At 36.1% G+C, this 25,825-nt stretch overlaps 2 protein-coding genes across 2 annotated transcripts in view; both read right to left on the bottom strand.

Annotated features, from left to right (window-relative positions):
• The window catches only part of LOC117326482 (KICSTOR complex protein SZT2-like), an 89,610-nt gene extending 75,500 nt beyond the window's left edge, over nt 1–14,110 (bottom strand). The window contains exons 1-14 of the mRNA XM_033883232.1: nt 13,969–14,110; nt 12,968–13,093; nt 12,494–12,691; nt 12,038–12,115; nt 10,426–10,518; nt 8,468–8,599; nt 7,782–7,917; nt 7,363–7,583; nt 4,731–4,873; nt 4,305–4,459; nt 2,956–3,052; nt 2,352–2,522; nt 1,735–1,890; nt 1,144–1,209 (exon numbers count right to left, since the gene is read on the bottom strand). Of these exons, the coding sequence (XP_033739123.1) occupies nt 1,144–1,209; nt 1,735–1,890; nt 2,352–2,522; nt 2,956–3,052; nt 4,305–4,459; nt 4,731–4,873; nt 7,363–7,583; nt 7,782–7,917; nt 8,468–8,599; nt 10,426–10,518; nt 12,038–12,115; nt 12,494–12,691; nt 12,968–13,093; nt 13,969–14,007 (1,811 nt within the window). The 5' untranslated portion in view covers nt 14,008–14,110. The remainder of the gene's footprint in view (nt 1–1,143; nt 1,210–1,734; nt 1,891–2,351; nt 2,523–2,955; nt 3,053–4,304; nt 4,460–4,730; nt 4,874–7,362; nt 7,584–7,781; nt 7,918–8,467; nt 8,600–10,425; nt 10,519–12,037; nt 12,116–12,493; nt 12,692–12,967; nt 13,094–13,968) is intronic.
• Nucleotides 14,111–19,368: 5,258 nt separating this feature from the next.
• Nucleotides 19,369–25,805, bottom strand: LOC117325695 (store-operated calcium entry-associated regulatory factor-like). The gene is made up of 7 exons (XM_033882114.1): nt 25,702–25,805; nt 24,459–24,584; nt 23,423–23,634; nt 22,863–22,973; nt 22,170–22,297; nt 21,821–22,020; nt 19,369–21,684 (listed from the first exon to the last, which is right to left on the bottom strand). The coding sequence occupies exons 2-7, from the start codon at nt 24,523–24,525 to the stop codon at nt 21,377–21,379; spliced, it is 1,026 nt and encodes a 341-aa protein (XP_033738005.1). The 5' UTR covers nt 24,526–24,584; nt 25,702–25,805; the 3' UTR covers nt 19,369–21,376.
• Nucleotides 25,806–25,825: the final 20 nt, after the last annotated feature.

The raw sequence follows: 25,825 nt of genomic DNA, 5'->3' as shown, positions 1-25,825 counted from the left end.
TCATATTTCAAATTCACTCTGACATTTAGAATCAAAGGACCAAAGGCCCTGAGAAACGTCAGGGTCTGAGGTCATAGAATAAGAAATTTAAAATTGTATTTTATAGTCAGACAGCTACATTTGTATCAGATGATATTTCTTAATCTGGTTATTCCTATAATATTCTATATATATATTCAAGAAAACATATATAACATATTTATCTGCTGAAAACTTTCCAATAACTGAGTATAGTTCTTTCCCTGACCTAATTATTAAATGTTTGTCGAAGATTATTGATATTCATAATAAATTATGTACTTCTGAATCAGTAAATCTGCTTGTAAACTTTGGAAAAAAATCAACTGAAGGACAAATCGGTCTATTAACAGTTACATGTACAACCAGAGATAAAATCCAAGATGTACACAGCCCAAGTTTTTTATCTATATTATAAGATGTTAATTAGGCCTAGCAAACATCTATTTAATGACCCCTAGTAACATCAAAAATGCAAATATTTACCTCCGATAGAAAACTGCGGTCGCGCTGTCGGTCACGCTGTCCGACAAGACATATATAGGCCTACAGTTTTGACATCAGTCACAGATCATAATCATTACGTTAGATTCTTTTCAAATAAACAAATAATAATCTAGCTTGTTTAATAAAATCCTCATGAAAAACCGCAATGTAGATTGTTACAACTTGCCTTCAATTCCTGTTGATATTTCTTGCATATTTTAGCGACATACAAATAAATATGAAACTGCGAACGGTCTCTGGTTTAGTTACATTAGACATAACCGCCATTTTGGCTGATGATCACGTGATTAGTCAAGTGACAGCTGAAGTGTTTGGCTGCAAAGCTATTTATAGAATTGTAAACATTTTACTAATAATTGCTGTTAAAATAGGAACTATATTAGGGTGCGGATGAATATCATTTGTATTAGAGAAAAGAGAAGTTGTTAGCCGGAAACAAAAGTGTGACTAACAAAATTTACCCACCACGACTATAACGGCAGGTGCCAAAGGCATCCTGACGTTCAAAATGCATTTCATACCTTTAAATAGTATCAATTCTTAATGAATATTAAACCATTTAAAAAAGTCAGGTAATATAAGTTCACATTAAGACTGATAGCATGTGAACCAACTTACCAAATCTTTATGTCCAGATTCACCACCGGTTTCCAATACATGGCAAAGGAAAGCAGACCCGAGTCCCTTAAATCAGACAAACAAGAATTACATGTCTGTCCCGCTTTTTTTTGTCAGTATGATGAGTTTTAAGCAAACTCCAAAGTAGAGTCACTGGACCATAAATTCTAAACGATATTTTGTAAATCAAAGCCATGTCAAGATGTCCACTAACATACTAATAACTAATCATACATGTAGCAATATATGATGTTATTTAACTTCATCAGAAAGTTTTTGTGTTATATCTGTGTCATGTATTTGATAGGTAGAATAGTTACTAACATTGATTCACCCATCATTTAAAAACGATGGAGATCTTATGGCAACTTTAATTATGAAGAAATAAATAATGTGGCAAAATTAATTTACGAAGATCCAAAACCATTTGACAAAATTAATTTCGACATATAACACTAGGTTGTTTTATAAACTGATTTTACCACTGAAGATTTTACCATAGATATATGATGGATAGTAGACACTATTTTACTTTATTTTACCAGCATGTGAGGAATAACTGTGATGAAAATATAAGGGGAGACAACTTACTTGTTGTTATGTTGGGAGTTGAGGACGGGGTTGTTTGAGTTTGGTGGCATGTAAAATAAGGGAATGCCTTTCTTGATGCTGTCAGGGACTTTATAGTGAACAGCATTGGATCCAAATGTCTGAAGGTGGTCAAGTAGCTGGTCATCCTGCCTCAACCTTCAATACAATCATAGCATTATAACTTCTATAAACATGGACATTTACGCGAAGTGAAGCATTTACACTAAATACACGCAGACCATTCCACCATGAAAATTTGAGGTATTTTTGGAACATAAACTGTGAAAATTTCCTCCATGCATATTATTTTGTGATGTATGAGGTATTTATGGAACAGATGCAAAATGCAAAAAAAATAATCACAGAAATAACCCCAATATACTTCACCTGATGAAATCACACCAATACAGAAATAACCATGTTTAGAGTATCAGTCATACATTTGACAGGTTAAATCAATGACACTTCCTCTTATTAAACTTACACAAAAACCTGTCCAGAAAGTATATATCCTCAATGATATTCCTACTTATAACCTGACAACGAACAATTTTATTTGAAAAGCTAGGGCTATGTTGACATCATGTGATTTTAAATCAGGCAAAAAAAGACACTACCTTTCAAGTGTCATCCAAAAGCGCTTAATGTTGAACATTCGAGTTTGACTTTGGTTGACCTTGAGTTGTGAGCAGGTGAAGTCATGCAGGAAGTCGTAACGGCCCTCTATGTGTACCTCTGCATATGTCTGGGAATCCTGGGGACTGTAGCTCCCTTCTGCTGTCTGTCTCCTAGACAAACATATACACTACAGTCACATTGCCATACACACTCAACAATACAGCAGCAGTGCTACCTACTGGTGAAAACTTAGGATAAGAGCCATCGTAATGGAATCTATATTGACTATGTGACATGGACAATCTCAATTTTACCAACCAATCAAGAACCTGCTGAGGTTTACACAACTCCTTAAGTTTTTGTCTTGCGGGTTGAGAATTTTCCGTCTGAATCACAAAGCCATTATCAGATATCTCCTACTCTTAAAAAAATCTATATTCAAGCATGTCACTACTTCAACATAGTGCAGGTAGTTTTACAACACGTATGGCAAATTCAGTCCTAGAATCCTAGTGTGAAGATGTTTAACAATACAATTCTATTTTGAAAAGAATGCTTGTGAAAACAGCATGAAAGTTGAAAAATTTGCAGGTACCAACTTACATATCAGTTTCCATTGGCCAGAGAGCTGTGGCAGTATATTCTATCTTGACGTAGTCTTTATACGGCAGGACCAACCGTACCTCGATCTGACTCCCACCTACAAGTTAAAAGATAATATAATATATAAAGCCACTAAAAAATCATAAAGTTGATTCCAAAATCATAAAGTTGATTTATTATAAGAGGAAATATTAACAGTTGGAATAACAGGAAGTTTACCTGAAATACACATACCTTGAATACATATCCAAATCATTCTAAGCATCAAAGGCGTGCCACTCAGGTTAATAATTTCAAAGGTAATGGTCCACTTTATATAATACAGAGTTTATAAAGGGAGATAATCCACTCAAACTAAACTTTTAAACAATGTCAGTCATTTATTTCATTCGGATTCATTGTACCTAAAATGACATTTTTTATGATCATTAAATTTATACACAAAAAAAATACATAGAGATAAAGAGAAAAATGCATAATATTTCCTATATATTTAATGTGTAAGACAGAATATCAATATTTATTACAATTATGTGTGAAAAACTGGTAAATTCTGTCGCAAGAGTGAACTATGTAGGATATTCAAAGGGAAACAATTCAATTTTCTATTTATTTCATTTTTTGAGATAAAAAAAAAAATTAGGAAAAAACTCTATGTATTAACATGATTAATTTAAGGTGGAGATTCAACCTCCTGATGGCAGCAGACACTAGAGTTGAGATGCTTCATTACAAAGAAGAACAATACGATTGATGAAATGTCAGTAGTAGAGATTTCTATAAATGGGGGACTTTAACTACAAAGTTTTTTGTTTCAAAGGAGGTTGGCTTATACATTTGAGGGACGAGTATTAAACTATACCAAAATAAATATTGATGAAATCCTTAACAATGATATTCCATATCATACCTCCATTCTTTACAGTAATATCATATTGGGTATCCATTTTACCTCCCATTTCACTGTTTTTATAAGACTGGCACATGGATGTTATCCACCCCGCCAGTCAGAGAATGAGAAAATGATATGTCTGCTGATACACACTACATGTTGTATGAAGTTACCAATCTGGGGACTCAAACAGGATAAGGAATAAAACATTTCACCCACTTGGGAAACTGGGAAAATCCCAATTGGAAGAAATCCAGAGTACCCAGAGAAAAACCACCAGCCTACGGTCAGTACCAGGCAACTGCCCCAAGCAGGTTTCGAACTTGTAACTCAGAGGTGGAGGGCTAGTGATATAGTGTTGGGATGCCTTAACCACTCGGCAACTGTGGCCCCATCTCACCATGGCAAAAGTTCTCTCAAATTTATCACAGGTTAAGACTCTGTGCTGGGTAATTACCTTTAGTGAGGTAGACATCCTTGATAGTATATCCCTCCCTCAGCCTCACCGACAGAACACTTAAGATGTTGGCACTCAGCTTGGCATCCATGTGTTTCTGTCTTACAGTGGGTAACACAACTGAATTCTTGTCTTTTATTGGATGTGACAAAATCCTGAAAGAACATCAACATGGTAAGACAAAGATATTGTGGATACTATGTAAGATAAAATACCACTTATCCAAACTGGTATTTAATTACGAGTACAATCACCACATGCCATGTCCCACACTGTTGCTATTAAATTATACCTATAAACTTGACTAAACAAACTTTGTGTCCCCAACAGATTCAGATATTCAACATTCTATTGAACATGCAATTTATTTGTTCTTTATGGCCCTTGGTTATTTTAGTGTAAATATACATTTGCTGTGAAAATTACCTGTTGGACAGAGCTACCGGATGCATTGGCTCCACATGGCGATGGTGAGTCAGTTCATACTTAAAGCCCTCAAGACCTTTCTGGAAACTCCACAGTAACAGGGCTTTATGATATATATTCATTTGACCAGAGCTGTCTTTGGACTGTTGAACAGAGCACATAAGAACATATGAAAACATAACTGTCATAGAAAAATACTAATAAAATTACTAAAACTAATTAATCAATTCATATGCATGCACCTAAAATAATCAAATAATAATTACTAAATGTATAGTCAACCCAATTCATTTACAAACAATACTTTATATTTTTAATATTATCAGTGTGTATTTTGATAAGATCTTTAACAACTTGATATTTTTGTCTACCTTGGTGTATTTATATTTTTGAACAATATTGGGTTGTATAACAATACAAAAAGAACAAGAGGCCCATGGGCCTGTAACAGTCGAAATATTTCTGTCAATTTCATCCTTTTTGACCCCGGCCATTAGCCCCTGGGGGTAAGTCAGGCCAACATTTGCATACCACCAAACTGCCTTCCAAAACTGCTAATTCTAACCAAGTTAAAATGAATTCTAAAGAAATCCAACAAATGATGGTACCTTATTTAGTTCCTGAAAAGAAGATTTTTAAAATTTCATCTAATTTGACCCTTTTTGTCCCTGCCCATCAGCCCAGGGCACCAGTCAGGGCCAACATGTGCATATCATCAAACTGTCATCCAATGCTGATAATGTTAACCAAGTTAGAATGAATTCATTAAGTAGAAATAAAACAAATGATGGTAAAATATGAGATTTCCTTGTATAAACAGGAAAAGTTTAACCCCCCCCCCCCCCCCCCCCCTCCCTTGGGAGTTGGGACCATATAATTCACAATTTTGGTTGACATCTGGCCACAGCAGCTTCCTGCCTAATTTCATTGAATTTGGTTCAGGTGGAGAAGAAAAGTCTAAAATGTAAATTGTTTAGGATGCACGACGCCGGACAAAAAGCAATCGCAATAGGTCTTCATCTCAGGGGACATATGCTAATGAAGCCATACTGAGTCTACTTATAATTATTGAGTATCTACGAATGAAGCAACATTGGGTCTACTTATGATTACTGAGTATTTACTAATGAAGCCATACTGAGTCTACTTATAATTATTGAGTATCTACGAATGAAGCAACATTGGGTCTACTTATGATCATTGAGTATTTACTAATGAAGCCATACTGGGTCTACTTACAATGATTGATTATCTACTAGTGAAGCCATACTGAGTCTACTATTGATTATCTACTAGTGAAGCCATACTGAGTCTACTATTGAGTATCTACTAATGAAGCCATACTGGGTCTACTTACAATGATTGATTATCTACTAGTGAAGCCATACTAAGGTTACTTATTATTATTGATTATCTATTAATGAAGCCATACTGAGTCTACTATTGAGTATCTACTAGTGAAGCCATACTGGGTCTACTTACAATGATTGATTATCTACTAGTGAAGCCATACTGAGTCTACTATTGAGTATCTACTAGTGAAGCCATACTGGGTCTACTTACAATGATTGATTATCTACTAGTGAAGCCATACTGAGTCTACTATTGAGTATCTACTAATGAAGCCATACTGGGTCTACTTACAATGATTGATTATCTACTAGTGAAGCCATACTGAGTCTACTATTGAGTATTTACTAATGAAGCCATACTGGGTCTACTTACAATGATTGATTATCTACTAGTGAAGCCATACTGAGTCTACTATTGATTATCTACTAATGAAGCCATACTGAGTCTACTATTGATTATCTACTAGTGAAGCCATACTGAGTCTACTATTGAGTATCTACTAATGAAGCCATACTGAGTCTACTATTGAGTATCTACTAGTGAAGCCATACTGAGTCTACTATTGAGTATCTACTAATGAAGCCATACTGAGTCTACTATTGAGTATCTACTAGTGAAGCCATACTGAGTCTACTATTGAGTATCTACTAATGAAGCCATACTGAGTCTACTATTGATTATCTACTAATGAAGCCATACTGAGTCTACTATTGAGTATCTACTAGTGAAGCCATACTGAGTCTACTTATAATGATTGATTATCTACTAGTGAAGCCATGCTGAGTCTACTTATAATGATTGATTATCTACTAATGAAGCCATACTGAGTCTACTATTGATTATCTACTAATGAAGCCATACTGAGTCTACTATTGATTATCTACTAGTGAAGCCATACTGAGTCTACTTACAATGATTGATTATCTACTAGTGAAGCCATACTGAGTCTACTATTGAGTATCTACTAGTGAAGCCATACTGAGTCTACTATTGAGTATCTACTAGTGAAGCCATACTGAGTCTACTATTGAGTATCTACTAATGAAGCCATACTGAGTCTACTATTGAGTATCTACTAGTGAAGCCATACTGAGTCTACTTATAATGATTGATTATCTACTAATGAAGCCATACTGAGTCTACTTAAAATTAATAAGTATTTACTAGTGAAGCCATATTGAGTCTACTTATAATTATTGAGTATTTGATAAAGAAGCCATACTGAGGTTAATTATCATCAAAGGGTACTTAATACTAAATAACAAAAAGCGATACTTACAACATCAGGACACATAGCAAAGTAGGCCCCAAAGGTAGCAGTGGAGATGAACTGGAGCAGCTCTACGTGTGGTATACAACCAAACTGACACCGGGCACAGTATGTCTCACCCATTTTGAGGAAGGAACATGCAACAGTGCTGTTTCTTAGCTGTGTCATGATGTGGTCAAACATGTTGGCATCTGGGGATCCCATCATGGCATCGGTCACTATAATAATCCCTGTAGAGACAGTAAGATTTCATAGTTTAGTAATGGATTTCTAACATCAACTAAATCACAATCTGGAAACGAAGCTCAATATGATTTTTATACATATCACATCAATTACACCACATAAAATACAACAATTGTTTGAAATAAATGTTACCTTGAACTTCATTCAATGGATAACTGAAATGCACATGAAAATAAAACTACCTGCACTAGAGTTCTCTGGGAGAAGCTGAAGAGCAAACAGCCCTTGGCGGATAAGGTTGTACAGTGAATCATTGAGTTTGCGTCGATGTGCATTTACTTCCTCATAACTGATACTCTCGGCCAGGTCATCATCCACCTAGGTAAGCATAGAAAGTTATTAATTTGTGTGGGGTTTTTATACATCAATGAAGATCATCTACTCTAAAAGCATGCTGTAGATTTTAAAAAAGATATTAACAACCTATCTTTTCTCATTTTCTTGATATAAATGCTACTGATTGCAAAAATTATGACTTATTTGAATATTCATATGAATATGGCAATTTCACCATAGAATTACAATATGCATCGCATATGAATTGGAATGAATTCAAAAGCAAGTTATCTAAAACAGGGACATTTCCTTTCAGGAATATTCATAATAACTTTATTATGCAAGTCTTCCACAAACATGCATTTGTATATATTATTATCAAAAGATCAAAAGGTCCTCTGTTCTACAGACAACCAAGGAATATATATAAACTATCTCTCAACCATGTGGAAATCTAATGTAAACAGAGATATCCAAACTTAAAAGCATTTTCTGAAAGTTTAACATCAGACTTAGATATTTTTGCCTGCATTCGAAACGGAATAGTTTTCTCCCTAAAACCTTCTATAAATATCACTATTACATATTTTACCAAATAGAGATTGTTCTTCAGTTTGTTGAATCCTGTAGCCAGACTTTGTTCGAAGTTGTCAAGCCTGTCCAGCACCAAACTAAGGAAGCTCTCAGCATTATCCTCAGTCACCTTCATTCCTTGAGCAAGAACCTGTCAACACAAGGCAAAGATTACAATCTAATGTTGTGAGGACATATTTAAGTAGTGATAAAATGAAAGACAAGTTTAGACTGCTGACCACAGTCATTACATGGCAGTCATCAGACTGAGGACCACAGTCCTTACATGGCAGTCATCAGGCTGAGGACCACAGTCCCTACATGGCAGTCATCAGACTGAGGACCACAGTCATTACATGGCAGTCATCAGACTGAGGACGTCAGTCCCTAAATGGCAGTCATCAGACTGAGGACGTCAGTCCCTACATGGCAGTCATCAGACTGAGGACCACAGTCCCTACATGGCAGTCATCAGACCGAGGACCACAGTCATTACATGGCAGTCATCAGACTGAAGACGACAGTCCCTACATGGCAGTCATCAGACTGAGGACCACAGTCCTTACATGGCAGTCATCAGACTGAGGACGACAGTCATTACATGGCAGTCATCAGATTGAGGACCACAGTCCTTACATGGCAGTCATCAGACTGAGGACCACAGTCCCTACATGGCAGTCATCAGACTGAGGACCACAGTCCCTACATGGCAGTCATCAGACTGAGGACGACAGTCCCTACATGGCAGTCATCAGACTGAGGACCACAGTCCCTACATGGCAGTCATCAGGCTGAGGACAACAGTCCTTACATGGCAGTCATCAGACTGAGGACCACAGTCCTTACATGGCAGTCATCAGGCCGAGGACCACAGTCCTTACATGGCAGTCATCAGGCTGAGGACTATAGTCCTTACATGGCAGTCATCAGACTGAGGACCACAGTCCCTACATGGTAGTCATCAGACTGAGGACCACAGTCCTCACATGGCAGTCATCAGACCGAGGACTACAGTCCATACATGGCAGTCATCAGGCTGAGGACTACAGTCCTTACATGGCAGTCATCAGACTGAGGACAACAGTCCTTACATGGCAGTCATCAGACTGAGGACCCCAGTCCCTACATGGCAGTCATCAGGCCGAGGACCACAGTCCTTACATGGCAGTCATCAGGCTGAGGACTATAGTCCTTACATGGCAGTCATCAGACCGAGGACCACAGTCCTTACATGGCAGTCATCAGGCCGAGGACCACAGTCTTTACATGGCAGTCATTAGACAGAGGACCACAGTCCTTACATGGCAGTCATCAGACTGAGGACCACAGTCCTTACATGGCAGTCATTAGACCGAGGACGACAGTCCTTACATGGCAGTCATCAGGCCGAGGACCACAGTCCTTACATGGCAGTCATCAGGCCGAGGACCACAGTCCTTACATGGCAGTCATCAGACTGAGGACCACAGTCTCTACATGGCAGTCATCAGACTGAGGACCACAGTCTCTACATGGCAGTCATCAGGCCGTGGACCACAGTCCTTACATGGCAGTCATCAGACCGAGGACTACAGTCCATACATGGAAGTCATCAGGCCGAGGACTACAGTCCTTACATGGCAGTCATCAGGCTGAGGACCACAGTCCCTACATGGCAGTCATCAGACTGAGGACCACAGTCCCTACATGGCAGTCATGAGGCCGAGGACCACAGTCCTTACATGGCAGTCATCAAACCGAGGATGACAGTCCTTACATGGTAGTCATCAGGCTGAGGACCACAGTCCTTACATGGCAGTCATCAGGCCAAGGACTACAGATTTGATATAACAGTCATAAAATTTTTAATGTAACAAGACCAAAAATTATGTTATTCCTTACTAGAAGTGAAGTGGAAGTCACTGACCAGTATAAATCAAGGAAGTATAAAATAATGCATAACGCATCCACAATTTATCCCCATCAGTAGAAGTTTACCTGGTTGGCAGTACAAGCAAGAACAGGTGTGTAGGCTATGACGGTGACATAAAGCTCCGGTACAAACTTCAGGTGCGTGCCAGGAAGCATAAACTGTAAAACAAAAATTGAAATTGTTAGGAGCACTATCAAATTCATGTTTTTTTTACTAAGTTATCCTTTTAAATGTTTCTAGAAAAAATTGTACATTACAATTAATCTCACAGAATAATGTAAAATATGCAAAAATATAATATCCTTATTTAGGTATCATAACTGATAGACAAGAATAAGGAATAATTATAAATCTTGCTTTTCAATAGGGTACATTTTTAGCAAACTCATATTTTTATCCCCAAAAGGCTACTAAACAAAATTGCTTGCTAAATCAGTAACAGTGACGAAACACCCTATATATTTTAAAGATGTGTTTGAATGTTGATGCATTGCCAAACAATATTTTTCATAATCACTTATTGTCAAAATTTATTCAAGTTTTGCATGGAGTCTAAGAAATAGCTAAACACGAAACTTTGATTTCCTGTTTTCCAGCATCCCTAGCATCCCTAAGTTCCTGAGTCCCTGGACCATAAAATCTGGATGATACCTCCCAAATTCTGAATGTGTTGAGATGTCCTCTATGTGATCTAACTATAGTCAATCTTCGTCAACTTGAAGTCATCGAGATTGTAAAAAAAAACTTTGATTTATCCGAGTATTTGAGTTACAGAGTTTCAGGGTTTGGTATAATATCTTACATAATGTTTGATATATATAAGCAAAAAAACCTCAGACCGGAAAAGTAAACAGTATTTAAGTACGACACATATTTTTGTCATACAAAATCACTGCAATAGAATATCCACATAGTTTATGAGCAAGTTCACACAAAACAGTACAAGTCAAGTATTACACACCCAAACTGGACATCTGAGGAAGTCACAAAACACTAAGATTACACTGTTTTTAATTGTTGTATAATTCCTATGATTGTTCTATTGATATCAAAGCAATGTATGTTCCTATAAAGACATTGGCCAGAGTACCAGACCAAGGTTCTGATTTCAGATGTGCAGGTAGGTTCTGCCTGACCAAGACTTCGTTTGACAGTGTTGTGAGCTTCAGTGTATTTATCGTACAATTTGTAAATCAGAAAGAGTCATAGTGATAATGGGATGTAGGGTTGTTCCGACCATGACAACAATCTACTGAGACATGGAATGACAAAATGTTGTAACTTTTCATTTTAAAATATCGGGCCAACATTTTACTTTGGGATATTGTTTTGTTTTTAGTAAATCAGAGTTTGAATTATCAAAGTTTTTATTATGAAGAAAAAGGGGAATTTTGGACAGGACTAGCAAGTTAAACAGTGTCTTTATTATTGTTGTTTTATTCAAATTTGGTTAACTAAGTTTGACTGTATACATAGAGAGTTTGGTTTAAGTTGGAATTCTGCGTATTTAGCAATAGATCTTAAATAAAACTTTTAAAATGAGATTTTGTCATCATGGCTGCCACCATCATTTTTGCCAGACAAAGTAATGCTATAACACAGTATTGCCTTCACATCTTTTCATTGCAGGTGAGAAACAAATACATATTACAATGAATTCACAAATGTATCACTCACTGGTTTCACAAGTCCAATGATACAGCATCTGAGGTTGTGACAGATTTTGTCCAAGAGCACTTCTCCAGTTTTCAGATCCTGAATAAAAATGTATTCCATGAGCACATAAATAATTCTAAATCCACATGACCTTACTAGGTGAGTACTTTTCAATCCATAAAAAAAAAAGATACAAAATAGTACATGAATTATGCTATTTTATAAATTTAACAAGTCATGACATAAATATTTTTCTATGTCCTAGCTAGCAATTCAATTTCACATTTTTAACTCCCTTGATTAAGGTCTTTGTTGCATTCTTGTACCCCATGATCACTTACTACATATTATACAGCCATAATAAAGGTGAAGGTCAATATCATGTATAGGCTCTACCTAATACAGATAGAGCTAAGGTCAAGGTAAAAGCTCTATACAGGACAAGATTATTTTTCTTTTTATACAAAGATCACTTACAACAGATGCTGCAGAGGGGCTGAGGTCAAGGACAAACACAAGCCTGTAACGCCTTGCAAGGAAGGTGACCACTGTCGATGGAAGAAGCTGAAACATGAAAGGCATCCCAGGCTGCACCAGTGGAAGTTGATCATCACCCATCTCCTCGTTTTTGGCAGGTACCACGGACACAAGTTTGAGCTCCTCATCTGTATCACTCTACATACAGAATATGGATTTATTATTATAAAACCATGTGACAACCAGCACTTCTGTGTTAAACGTAATGAAAATTCAAAAAATTCTGGATGACAGTTATTTTTTCTGTTCACAAAAACATACTTGGCAGAAAAATCTGTAAATGCTTATGGAACTCTTTTGACAGTAATTAAAATATAGATATTCGCAAATATTTTAGAAACAAATAATATCTTAATTGTTTGAATATTCTAACAAATATTCTTAAAACATTTCTTTTTTAAAGTAACTCCTTACAATGCATTCTACAGGGTTGAACTGCATAACACTGTTCAAGTGCTCGAGAAACCATGATGCTCGGATGTTCCTGGAAATTCTATAATCCTTCTTCATGAGCAAGTACACAGTTTTAGCTGGGAGGATCTGCACAAACACAAATACAAAGACAATACATTGCTTCAAACAGATCTAGATATATAAATAGATATGAACATACATCTATAACCTGTAACCACATAGTACTAAAGTCAACCTTCTTAAAATTATCTAAAGGTTCTGAACAACTCTCTCGATACATCATTATCTCAACATTTTATTCAAATATACCAGGTGTAACAGAAATATATGAATGTTTATAGGAAACCTTTCTACATATGATATTTTATAATTCACACAGTATCACATCATATTAGACTAGCATAATAGCTTACCAGAGACCAAGAAATATTGACATATAAATATATGCATCAAAGTAATTATTATAACGTCATACTTTTTTTTGTATTACAAATATTGTAGGTGTGGTAACAACAATTTTTATGCATTACAAATTTATCAATGCAGAAGGCCTATCCTTGTAGAGTGTGATAATTTTGTGTCAAAATATTTACAGTTCCTACAGTAATACACTTCCAATATTTGTTTGAACAAAAACTGTTATAGCATGAAAAATGAATATTTATCTAATAAACCATTCGAGCAGATAAATTAGGAGGGACTGGGTGGAAATTAAACTCAGTGTTCCTAATGTTCCTCTGTTGAATTATCACTGATTAAATATATATGGACCGCTGATTGTAAGAGGCTGAACACTTGATGATTGTCACAGTACAATAATGAATGTTTAATTTTCACCACGAATGCAATAAAACAATCATGAAGTTAACAAAATACCAATACGACTAACGTAGTGCGACTTCTACTTTAGATACATGAGGTATATAAGCTCGGCCTTGGGATCATCAGCTGATCCTAGGAATCAGTGAACGTTGATAACGCAGAAGTGTAAAACACCTCACCTTATCCTCAGCTTCACTGTCCGATCCAGTGTCTTCCATATTGAATGGACGACCAGGAAATGTTGATATTGCGTGTCTTTCACATTGCTGTCATTGCAAACTACTTTTCCGTGATCATAACAAACTTTCTTCTAAAGTTGCAGTCTGCAACTCGAATTGCAAATCAAAGTCAGTTAAACGCTTTGCATGCATATTTTAAAATTAAAGATCGTAGTCGGCAGATAGTCAGTTAAACGCTTTGCATGAATATTTTCTTAAAGATCCATAGTTCTTACTTTTATATATACATTCACAAAGATTAAACCACTTTCATATTGAGAAGACAGTAATATGATAATCACAGTGATATCAAAAAGTTTTGATTTAGTGAAAGCCAACCACAATATTAGCTATTTCTTGCCAAGTTACCTCCCTTATGAATAATGAATTAATAAATCAATATATGGCCCAAATCACTTGATCAATAGTGAAATTTGCTTTGATAAAAGATATGTCATAGTTACTAAGATTATAGGTAAATTTAAAAATTAATTTGTATAGTTGAAACTCTAACAAAAACACTAAAAATGCCAATATTGAATAACACAAATGTGTAACGGGAATGGATTTTGTGAGTTATGTACCTTTGATTGAGAGTTGTGTCCCTTAGCAGATGTATGGATTTGTGTATGTATTAGAGTATTTTGTGGAATTATTGTTGATTTATTAATTGTGAGTGTGAATATATGTGTTCAGAATGTAGAATATATGTAGTATGAGAGTATGTATATAGTTTGAGAATGTGTGCGGGTAACTATGATTGTGTATTTTATATTGAAAACATTGTATGCTAATTTATGTGCACCATTGTGAATGGAAAAGGATGCAAGTTTATATGTGTGAATGTAACAAGTATGTGTGGGAAGTTGTAGAAGATATAGAAGCCATGGGCTGGTATCTCTATACAAGTTGGTTGTTTACTTCCCTTCTATTCTTTCCTTTCTACACTTTCAGTCTATGTTTTGGGATAATAGCTGCATCGTGTATGATAGTGTGGAAGATGGTTTTATTCTGTGGTGCTGTAAATAGTCATGATTACTAGTTGTTTTATATTGCCATTGATAGTATTGAATAAATGTAGGACCTGTATCTAGTTGTGTGGTTTATACATTCAAAGTACGGTACTATTAAGTATAATTAAGAACCTGGGTTATAGGTGAATTTGAACCGTTACAAATGTATCATTTATACCACAATCTGTTTCTTTTTGACAATATGCTCAAGATGATTAAGTTTCCTGCCAAAATAAGTGAATGTATCATCATTATAATTCAACAGATTCTTGCACTTTACATTAAATGTATACAATGTATGCAATTTTTTCTCTGACCCTACATGTGGAGCATGTTTATTTGGTGTCTCACAGTAACTCCATGGGAGTAGTCTAGGCACGATCAAAATGTTTTCCTTTTCTTTCACATTGGCACCCTGCTAAAATCCCACATTTATGATAATGGGTGTCTTGAACATTTTAAACACATTTAAGTTAATCCAAATATATTTATGAAAGAAATGGCAGGTTCGGGTGGTTTATAAATATATATACAGTAGTGTTAAACAGGTCTCCATCACTCAGCTGATGACAAAGCATGCTTCTTTTGCTCAGGTGGTAGAGGCAATGGGTTATCACATATCAGAGACACGAAATAGATTCCTGCTGGGGCACTATACAGGAATGCCCTTTTTCCATTCTTTTCACATTATTACCATCCATCTAAAATCCTGGTTGTTATCGAGTCTCATTCTGAGATTTAGGAAATCTCCAGAAAAACAGAGCTTGGATCAAGTGGTGCATGTAAAAGGAACGGGTCGGTATGGCTTGTACACACTGTTAAATACAATCTCTGCCACTCAGCTGATGGAGGGTGCTTCTTTGGCTCAGGAATTAGCACACAAGAGGCAGAAGTTTGATTCCAATGGGAGCACTATATAGGCAGGATCAAGATGTTTTCTGTGTTCTTTCACATTGGCATCCTGCTAAAATTGCACATCGATGGTAATGAGTGTCTTGTGTTTTATGAAATCTCAAGAAAAATAGGAGGGAGGGGTAAAAGGAACAGGTTAGTATGGCTCTTGTACCTAGTGTTAATTAAATACAACCTACATCATTCAGCTGACAGTGCATGCTTCTTTGGCTCAGGAGGTTGGAGTTGTGGCTATCATGCCCGAGACCCAGATTTGATTTTTGACAGGCACTGACGGCAGGAACATGTTTTAATTTCAGGATAATAGAAAATTGAGATTCCTTCAGTAGAAACACTTAATGATTACACTGATAAGAAAGAGCAAAGCTTTTAAAAATCATGTTGATACTTTTTATTATGAAATGAAAATACATCATTAACAATAACAACATTACAAGCACAATGATACTCCCAAATGATACCTTACACTGAAGACACTACATTATAAAATCTATAACTATAGTCTACATATTTACGTAGTCATTATGCAGTGGGTCACCCCTAACATACAAGCCAGATGGTAAAGTATTCAGGATACTAGGTGTATTCCAAAATTAATGAAAAATGTTGAAACTGGTTTTACATGTTACATCTTGTCATCATATAGTGAATTATCACAGTCTCCATTTTCTAAATTTACTGTGATCCTAAATCATTTCATATCAATAATAACAATGTGTCATTCTGTTTACATTGATAAATAATATACTTTCATAGTATACAAATAGGACTCTATATATATTAGGGCCCGCCCCTCAGGCCCCTGGGGGATCAGCCTCATTATTTGTACAATTTTTAATCCCCATCCCATAGTGATGCTACCAGGCAAATATGAGCGATATCCATTGCTCGGTTTCAGAGAAGAAGTCATTTATATCAATATAGCTATATTGACCCCTTTTGGCCCCGCCCCTCAGGCCCCTGGGGCTCAGCCCCACCATTTGTACAATTTTGAATCCCCACCCCATAGTGATGCTACCAGGCAAATAGGAGCAATATCATTTGCTTGGTTTCAGAGAAGAAGTTGTTTATATCAATATAGCCAAATTGACCACATTTGGCCCCGCCACTCAGGCCCCTGGGGGGGTCAGCTCCATCATTTGTACAATTTTGAATCCCCACCCCATAGTGATGCTTCTAGGCAAATATGAGTGATATCCATTGCTCTGTTTCAGAGAAGAAGTCGTTTATATCAATATAGCCCAATTGACCACATTAGGCCCGCCCCTCAGGCCCCTGGGGGATCAGCCTCATTATTTGTACAATTTTGAATCCCTACCCCATAGTGATGCTACCAGGCAAATATGAGCAATATCCATTGCTCGGTTTCAGAGAAGAGGTCGTTTATATCAATATAGCCCAATTGACCTCATTAGGCCCCACCCCTCAGGCCCCTGGGGGGTAATCCCCACCCCATAGTGATGCTATCAGGCAAATAGGAGCAATATCCTTTGCTTGGTTTCAGAGAAGAAGTCGTTTATATCAATATAGCCAAATTGACCCCTTTTGGCCCCGCCCCTCAGGCCCCCAGGGGGTCAGCCCCACCATTTGTACAATTTTGAATCATCATCTAATAGTAATGCTACCAGAAAAATATGAGCAATATCCATTGTTTGGTTTCAGAGAAGAAGTTGCTTATATCAATATAGCCCAATTGACCACATTTGGCCCCGCCCCTCAGGCCCCTGGGGTGTCAGCTCCATCATTTGTACAATTTTTAATCCCCACCTCATAGTGATGCTACCAGGCAAATATGAGTGATATCCATTGCTTGGTTTCAGAGAAGAAGTTGTTTATATCAATATTGCCAAATTGACCCCTTTTGGCCCCGCCCCTCAGACCCCTTGGGGTCAGCCCCATCATTTGTACAATTTTGAGTCCCCATCCCATAGGGATGCTTCTGATCAAATTTGGTCAAATTCTGACGTGTGGTTATGAAGAAGAAGTCAATTGTTGACGGACAGACGACGGACGCAACAGTATGGCATAAGCTCACCTTGTTCCTTCGGACCAGGTGAGCTAATAACACAAAATATGTATCATTTATACCACAATCTGTTTCTTTTTGACAATATGCTCAAGATGATTAAGTTTTCTTCCAAAATAAGTGAATGTATCATCATTATAATTCAACAGATTCTTGCACTTTCTATTAAATGTATACAATGTATGCAATTTTTTCTCTTACCCTACATGTGGAGCATGTTTGTTTGGTGTCTCACAGTAACTCCATGGGAGTAGTCTAGGCACGATCAAAATGTTTTCCTTTTCTTTCACATTGGCACCCTGCTAAAATCCCACATTTATGATAATGGGTGTCTTGAACATTTTAAACACCTTTAAGTTAATCCAAATATATTTATGAAAGAAATGGCAGGTTCGGGTGGTTTATACATATACAAAATGTATATAGTGTTAAACAGGTCTCCATCACTCAGCTGATGACAAAGCATGCTTCTTTTGCTCAGGTGGTAGAGGCAATGGGTTATCACATATCAGAGACCCGAAATAGATTCCTGCTGGGGCACTATACAGGAATGCCCTTTTTCCATTCTTTTCACATTATTACCATCCATCTAAAATCCTGGTTGTTATTGAGTCTCATGCTGAGATTTAGGAAATCTCCAGAAAAACAGAGCTTGGATCAAGTGGTGCATGTAAAAGGAACGGGTCGGTATGGCTTGTACATACTGTTAAATACAATCTCTGCCACTCAGCTGATGGAGGGTGCTTCTTTGGCTCAGGAATTAGCACACAAGAGGCAGAAGTTTGATTCCAATGGGAGCACTATATAGGCAGGATCAAGATGTTTTCTGTGTTCTTTCACATTGGCATCCTGCTAAAATTCCACATCGATGGTAATGAGTGTCTTGTGTTTTATGAAATCTCAAGAAAAATAGGAGGGAGGGGTAAAAGGAACAGGTCCGTATGGCTTTTGTTAATTAAATACAACCTACATCATTCAGCTGACAGTGCATGCTTCTTTGGCTCAGGAGGTTGGAGTTGTGGCTATCATGCCCGAGACCCAGATTTGATTTTTGACAGGCACTGACGGCAGGAACATGTTTTAATTTCAGGATAATAGAAAATCGAGATTCCTTCAGTAGAAACACTTAATGATTACACTGATAATAAAGAGCAAAGCTTTTAAAAATCATGTTGATACTTTTTATTATGAAATGAAAATACATCATTAACAATAACATTACAAGCACAATGATACTCCCAAATGATACCTTACACTGAAGACACTACATTATAAAATCTATAACTATAGTCTACATATTTATGTAGTCATTATGCAGTGGGTCACTCCTAACATACAAGCCAGATGGTAAAGTATTCAGGATACTAGGTGTATTCCAAAATTAATAAAAAATGTTGAGACTGGTTTCACATGTTATATCTTGTCATCATATAGTGAATTATCACAGTCTCCATTTTCTAAATTTACTGTGATCCTAAATCATTTCATATCAATAATAACAATGTGTCATTCTGTTTACATTGATAAATAATATACTTTCATAGTATACAAATAGGACTCTATATATATTATCAGGTACCTCATTTTTCCAGTGGATATCATCCTTTATAGTACCAACCTTAACATAACATTGACAAACAGTTCCAAAGACTTAAAAAAAAACAAAAAAACAGAGAAACTGGATTTCATCTTTGCGTCCCATTGCATCAGTTGATATAGTACAAATGATTCCGACTATCTTTCTGCTTTAATATGCTTTAACAAATTTTCAGCATCATAGGTAACTCTCAGGTTTGCCATGTGAAACCCTGTAACTGTATCATGATAGACTTAGGAATTTCGTACATTTTTTAAGAAAGGAACTTACTTTATAAGCAAATTGCACACTGACAGGTTTTCCAAGAAATTTCAAGTCATGTTTTTATTATCTTCGGATATATTGAACATGAATATTGCCTCATCTCGGTATAATATCACACTATATTACATTGAGCACACACAAATACCAATATCACAGTAAAAAGTAAGCAAGAATAGCTTCACTCAAATATGCTAAAAATTCAGCAATACAGAGCAGGAACTTTGAGTAAATGAGCACCTCAAGAAGTTTGTGCTAGATCGCCCCAAGAGAACTGGAGTTATTGCATGGAAACAGATATTCTATCTAAAGTAACAGTGACTTTGACATTTGGACTAGTAAAAAACAATCCCATGCAAGCACTTGTGGTAAGGAAAAACTGCATTGAATTTGATGGGCCCAAAGGAACTTGCGTTATAAGTAAACAAATTTTCTATTTTCATTAACGGTTACTTTGATTTTGACTGCCCACTTGAACTTGGATTGTAGCATGGAAATGGAAACAAATTTAAACAAATTTTCTTTTTTTTTTGTGAAAGTGACCTTGGCCTTTGATGTTCGGACCAGAAAATCAATCTAAAGCGAGCACTTTTATTAAGGAAGTCCTGCATGAAGTTTGAGTTTGATCAGCCCAAGGGAACTTGTGTTATCCCACAACACTGATGCTGACAAAGTGATGACTGTATATGTCGCCTGCTTTTTGCATGCAACACAATAAATGACAGGAGAAAAAACAGGCAAATTTGTCTATGTACTTGATTAAGTTGACTGTGTCTTAACTGTATTAGTTTTACTTATCATAGTTATTACAAATGTCTAAATAATGTAAATATTATGTTTAATTTGCTGATATTTTTATGATACATATATTTGGGATTAAATCCATCTACTCCACACACAACAATGACGCCCCATGTCCACCTGGTATAACACAGTGTTTTTCCTCTAGTTATCATTCACAGTCTTCAAGGTTTCAAGGAATTAATTTATCACCATTGAAAGTTTTATAACTGTTTTAGTAGAAAAATCCTTAAGATAAATGAAAAATAAACAATATAATAGAGCAGTAAAATATTAGAATAAAACATGTCAGAGTGGAGAATATTTCTTTATCTCATTATTTGATTCATCAGAGTGTTTTGAACATTCCATTACAGTGAAGTTGTTTTCTGAATAGCTAAAACTATGTTCAGTGAATTTTTGATGCCAGTATGATGGTGATGTCTGGAATAGATAAAATGATCTGGTATATATATACTGTATACCACAACATTTTGTTATTGCTGAACTTTTGCCAATAAGCAAACAGAGAATTTAACAGTGTAATGAAGCCTTCACTACTCTCTACTGTAACAACTCAAATATTCTCTTGATGAACTTTTAATGAGTAAAAAAAAAGGTATTTTTGTCAGAGGGCAAAAGCTGCCAGGTATACAGTAGAATATTTGGGTAGTTGTGTTCAGATTGTGTTCAGATTTCTTAGTATCTTTTGCATCTCAAACATTGCATCACAACTCCAATAACACTCTTATCTTCAAGGCAATGCAGATTCTGACAAAATCATCTTCGTTTGGTTCCACCAAACCCTGAGGCTGTTCTAGTACCTGAACTTCCACCCCCTCCAAATGATGAGAATGAGGATCCCCCTGAGAATGCAGAAGGACGATGTGTGCGTGATTGACCCCAGAAGGAGGAGCCAGTGTAGGGAGAGTATGTCCTGCTGCCGTAGTAGTTGTTGCCCCTGTTACCAAACATGTATCCGAGAAGGCCACCAGTAGCAGCACCAGTCCAGAAGCCACCTCCTGTGTTACCTGGCCGGGCGTAGTTGGTATTGCCACCAGTGTAGTAAGAAGATCCTGAGCATGAGCCTTTAAAAGAAAAAATACACAATAGATAATATACAGGTACTTTTTGATAGTTTACTCTGTTAACATAGAATTTCACAACATCTTAAGTCATTATGAGTTAAATCTAAGAAAAGCCGAGTTGTATATTGCGACTCACCTCCACCTGGCATATAATCCTGTCGGAACCCTGGGGGTGGGGGCTGACTGTTTCCCCACTGGTTGTCCTGGTTGGGGGGTCCATTTTCTGCCTGTGGCCCCCCTACGATACAGGTCCTATAGATGATATACACAACCCCTCCAACAGCACACAGCATGATCAAATCCCCTAGGATGGATTTTGCCTTACTGTAATTGTATCTGAAACATGTTCAAGTTTAACTGTAGTCTATAAAATCACAGAAAACTAACAGCTATGGAAACACAATCATAAGCTTTTCATTGTAATAACAGCTATGGAAACACAATCATAAGCTTTTCATTGTAATATTACAGTGTTGCATACTCACCCAGATTGGTAGGATGACCTATCATGATAGTCGTCATGGTGACCTCCATAATGGCTGCCATAGTTATGTTGTTGTTGATTTCTTCTTTGGTTGTGACCTTCTTCAGTCAGATCGATGGTGTACTCAAGCTGAAACATTTAACTCTCAAATACAGTAATGTCTATAATCACAATAAAACCTGTCTTCATTTGATATTATGAAAAGTAATATACATGTGCATATACCAGTTCATGTACAATATTGCAATTTAAAAGCGCATACAAACAACATCCATGTACAGTACATAGGAAATGTGTGCATTAGAAAAAATGATAGTGTACTCATAAACTGAAAGCTGACCTGACTCTAATATATATATATTAGCTATATCCATTTAAATTAAAATTTATAGTCATTCTATAACATTAATTGTATCAGTTACATACATTAACAAAACATGCAAGCCTCGATTTGTCCTAATGATAATAGAAATCTATATATAGTGTGTCGTATACATTGCAGTGACCTATAATTTAACAATGGGTTAGGCTGTTATATAGATACCTATAGCAAAAGCTAGCATTTGCCCGCCATATTCGAATTATTTCACTAGATTACAAGAAATGTCCTGATTAAGTAACAATTATAAGAACACCTGATCCAATAGTTTTGACCAATTCTTAGAAGATGTTTATAAAGTATTCAAGTACTTACACCACAAGAGCCTCGCAGTATGTATGGGTCATCTGGATAACCATATCCTTCACAGGACACCTCCACCTTCCCAAACCTGTAGGCATTGTCCATGTCTGTCTTACACTCCCACTGTAAATCAAATAAAATACATTGTACTTTGTATAACAGGTTTTCTACTATGATATGAGAATGCCTATAACTAAATTATGTTGACTAGTTGCTAATGAGCTATTCACAGCATGAGTTATCTAATTTACAACATGACAGGTTAATTGTTTTATAATGAAATCAATGATTCTGAAATGATGCATAACAAGTAGAAATAACCTGAACAAGACAAAGTGTCTTGAACAAGACAAAGCTACCTGAACAAAACAAAAAAACATGAACAAGACAAAGCTCTATGTCTAGGTGAACTCATGTCTAAAATATGAAGTTCAAGTAGCAAGTAGCTAATGAGATTGAGCCCAGACAATCTAAAATGTGGAAGGACAGAAAGATGTCTTGAAGGATGGACACAATGCAATCCTATAGTCTGATTCCTCTGGAATTAACTACATCATTTGTAATAGACTTACCTGAACATCATACCCATCTGAACCTCTGTTTGTACACTGGACTACTTGTGGAACAAAGGCACCACACCCAGCAGACCCTCCTACACACTTTAACTGTGGAACTGGAGCGCTCCGTCGAGCGTTTGTCATTTGGCCATTGTACAAAGTCAAGGTTTTAACATCTGCCAGTAAGACCCCATCTCCTCCTCCTCCTCCACTACTCCAGGAGGACCCTACATAATGTAATAGCAGTAATTTCACAAAATGAAATATCATTACAGGTTATACTCTCATTCACCGCATCAATAAAAAACATCTGTTCAATGACTCATGAGTAATCCTGTATATCAGCTTTTTATTTTGAAATTTGCTCAAGTCTGACCTTTAACTTTTACTGATAAAAAACAAAATCTTAATCTACCGGGTAATAATAACATAATATTAACTAGATCTACACAAGCTTTTTATTTTAGTATGCATGATTTACTGCAAAAAAATTAAAAAAAAATACATCAGATAAAGCTACTTATGTATTTACACAAGTAAAAACAGATGAGACAGGAAAACTCTACCCTATTTCATCAAATCTGTCATCTTTTTGGTGCAAAATGCATTATAACCAAAAAGATTTACACCAATTGTATTTCTTAATGAAATATGAAAAAATAGTTCATCTTCTGCCTTTGCCTGAGATAAATACTAAAATAAAATTGTACAACCCATTTGGGGCATATCAGATAAGGACATTTCATACATCAACCAAAGGGGGCAAAGACTCATAACTCCAAAGGTAAATGAAATCAATACCATTAATTCCATCAAATTGTAAGGAGTATAGAGAACCCTACTGTCTCAACTCCCAGGCGTGAGTGAGCAAGTGTGATACAAGAAAAGGTATTACAAGTTAAAGTTTGGTCAAAAGAAAAATTTATCTACAAATCTAATTACTATCAAAATGAGACCGGGAAATCTCACACACCAACACAAACACTTCACAAAAAGTCAGGTTTTACAGAATAACACATGTACAAGTCTACAGTGCACTACGTATACTCACCTACTCCTAAGTGGATATGCATGATGCAGATCAGTAAAGACAGGCCAAACTCCTTTGATTTCCACATTTTTTTAGTCTTTTTGGGGTTTTTTGATCAATCTAGTATAGATGGATCACAGATTATTTCTGGAAAATAAAAAATAAAATGGAAGTTTTAATTAAGGCATAGATTACACATTCACACTATATCTACCAATAAAATAAAAAACTTCTGAAACCAGGATTCAAAGTACATATATATATATATATAATAAATTATTCAACTCTCAAAAATATCTGCTTTGATCAATAACTGATTGTGGATTTGAAATCAATGTCCCATCATTACTGGCAGCTCTTCTGTTCAGATGGGTGTGTAAATTCTCCGTTTAAAAAAATTTGAAAATTTCAAAGCTATGGATAAGTGTTTAAACTGCTCAAGGTTGGTGGCATAAGCTGAGCTTTCAAATGCTGTTACAAGGTTGTCCGTGTGTTGTTGCAAAGTCAAAGGTCAAAATAAGTGCAAACGTTTTCAATGATTCTTGTCTTGGTGAATTTTAACGTATAACTAAGACACCTCAAGATATCTTAATGAAAGTTCCTTTATGTACACATACATGTATATATATACACCGGTATATATCTTTTACTTATCAGCCATGGATGAAGTGTAGTACTCGATATGTCATTGGATCATTTTGACCTGAAGCCGAAGGTCAAAGGCCAAATCATTTCCTTTCTAGGCAATAATTTTTGAACTATTAAAAATATCTTAGTGACAGTTGTTGTGTCCTTTCTTACTCAATGCCATTTGATTGTAGTCATTGGATCATTACAACCTTGCCCAGATGGTCAAAGGTCAAATCAGAGTGAATCACATCTAATTTAATAACAACTTCATTTTTTTACATTACATCTTTCTATACTGCCTCTCCAATAAGACAATAAAAGGCTACTGTAGCCTAAGCGAAATAACAGACAAAATGACAATGTACCTGTCGTTTAAGCGGACTAGACTTATCTTCAAGTCTTATTATCATAATTAACTTCTACAAACAGTCATTTTGATAATGGTTCCATAGGTGTTTGATGCTCAGTATACAGGGTTGATATCTATATATGTATTATTGACAAAATATCAAAGTATCCCTATTGTGATTAGAGATTAAGACTGTACCGTACATTCTAAATTTCTATTGTCAATTTTAAGCATGTGATTAAGAATTATGGTCGGTTAATGGTGGATTATAATTGTCATACTTACGTGCTTGCTCTTGACTGAAAGCTTTCTAGAGAATGATTCAATATCGGTTGTCAATTATCAAATTGCAGCACCACTGACGTGTATTTATTTACTTCCGGTTTGAAATCTGCTTCGGTCAAGCACT

Source organism: Pecten maximus, chromosome 4, assembly GCF_902652985.1.
Source record: "Pecten maximus chromosome 4, xPecMax1.1, whole genome shotgun sequence".
NCBI classification, from domain to species: Eukaryota; Metazoa; Mollusca; class Bivalvia; order Pectinida; family Pectinidae; genus Pecten; species Pecten maximus.
Note: the sequence above shows the minus strand (reverse complement) of the source record. Positions and strands in the feature narration are given on the sequence as shown.